The 1,754-nt window shown below is 43.6% G+C and overlaps 1 protein-coding gene across 1 annotated transcript in view; it reads right to left on the bottom strand.

Annotated features, from left to right (window-relative positions):
* Nucleotides 1-1,754, bottom strand: part of T265_14034 (hypothetical protein) — a gene marked incomplete at both ends in the record, with an annotated part of 18,633 nt that continues 16,879 nt past the window's right edge. The window contains one exon of the mRNA XM_009171704.1: nt 1-410. Coding sequence (XP_009169968.1) covers nt 168-410 — 243 coding nt within the window. The remainder of the gene's footprint in view (nt 411-1,754) is intronic.

Here is a 1,754-nt window from a genome sequence, read left to right as displayed (position 1 = left end):
GCCGCACCAATTTCACTTCATACAGTGAATAAAATCACACACGTTAGAGAATTGCACACCGTCGATTGCTTCCGACCGTAAGAAAACCAAAGCGTTCAGACACATCACTGGTTCTAAATTCCAGACAAAGAGTGCATTGGGTGCATGCTCGAAAATGATAAATCCGTCTATCGTCGATACGAGCTTCTGGATGTGTTCTGACTTTGCCTACTCTCCAAGTGACTGGATGGTTTGACATTGCTGTATTTCAGGAACTCCGTTTTGTCTCGTTTCCGTTTTCGGTCTTTAGATCTGCCCTTTCGTTTACCATAGATCTCGCGCTCCGAGGCAGCCACATCTGCTCGAATAATTTTGTAGTAATCGTCTTCTAGCAAGTCGTCATCCAATAACTCAAGTCCACGGTCTCCGAGCTGAAATTTGAAAGGGTGATATTAAGCTTTTGTTCCTTAGATCATAGGTAATAGGGATACTGATGAAGCCGTGCACAACAAAGCAAATTTATGATTCGAAATCTCGTCGAATCTACCTAGGATTTTCATGAAACGGCCGACACCGATACACGGGCCTTCTCAATATGATTGACGGTAACACTTCTAACAGCATACAAAGCCAGAATAGGAGTAATAATGGTGTATCTTTGACTTGGTTGTTTCCACCGAAGATATTTAAGGGCTAGGAGATCATCTCGTCCGTCTACTCAACCACTATGCAACTCGTATTGACCGACGTCAAGTGGTCACCGTCGAACAGACCAACAGATCCAATGGGATATGCCGACAAATCGATCCATACGTCAGTACAGACTATAGTTTACATGCATCCATTTCAAACTACTAACATCAGACAACTCCGAAACTCAATTCCACGCATCCTCCAGTAGATTTGCTGGACCCACTAAGACCCGACAAATCGATCCATACGTCAGTACAGATTTGCTGGACCCACTAAGATAATGAGAAAAATGAGAAACCTGGCACACCAGCTATTGGAATCTGCCACATTTTATCAATCCGGATACGCAGCGATGCAAAACAAAACCCTCAGAGTGATGCGAGCAAAGCCCATGAAGGGGGAGTTTTTGGAGTGAAGAGAATCTTCAGGAGAGTCGTGGTAAGTTCTAACGACTTCAGAGTACTCAGTCTTAGTACTATGGTTAATGAAGGTATTGAGCCTGATTGCTGATTTCGGTGTTTTGTGGTCAGGTTTCTAGTGGGCCGTAGCCATAGCAAGACATTAAATAAGTATGTTCAAACAGCTAGTTTTCAACCGACTTGAAAAAACCGGAAACCTCAGAAGAAATTGGCGGAACAACAACGTCTTGGCCTCTGGTCCTGGTGACCAACCTACTCTCATGCGAGTGACTTGCGTGTTCCGGGCTCTGAAAGAGAACATCCGGGCCCCACACCAGTGAGTTGTTCCACTTGAAGAACAGTAACGTGATCGGCTTTCATGCCTTTGAAATTATTACTCCTCCTCGTCTTGAATGTATAATCCACCGAAATGGATTTGAAGTGATGTGAGGTTAAATCGTACTTAAAAGAACTGAAACAACATTCACAGCCTTCCTATTGCACGTTAGCGGAAGAACTGGTTATCAATTGTGCCCCCACATACATGTGACCCATCCAACCCTGTAGATCTTAGCAAATCAGAAACTGAAAAATAAATTCTTCTGTTTCACTTCAAGTGAGATGTTGGGACGAAAATCAACTGGCGCTTACTTTTATAACAGGGAGAAATACGGCGTAGCTATC

The sequence above is a fragment of the Opisthorchis viverrini genome, assembly GCF_000715545.1.
Source record: "Opisthorchis viverrini unplaced genomic scaffold opera_v5_132, whole genome shotgun sequence".
NCBI lineage: Eukaryota > Metazoa > Platyhelminthes > Trematoda > Opisthorchiida > Opisthorchiidae > Opisthorchis > Opisthorchis viverrini.
The sequence above is the reverse complement of the archived record's forward strand: the minus strand, read 5'-3'. Positions and strand labels throughout refer to the sequence as shown.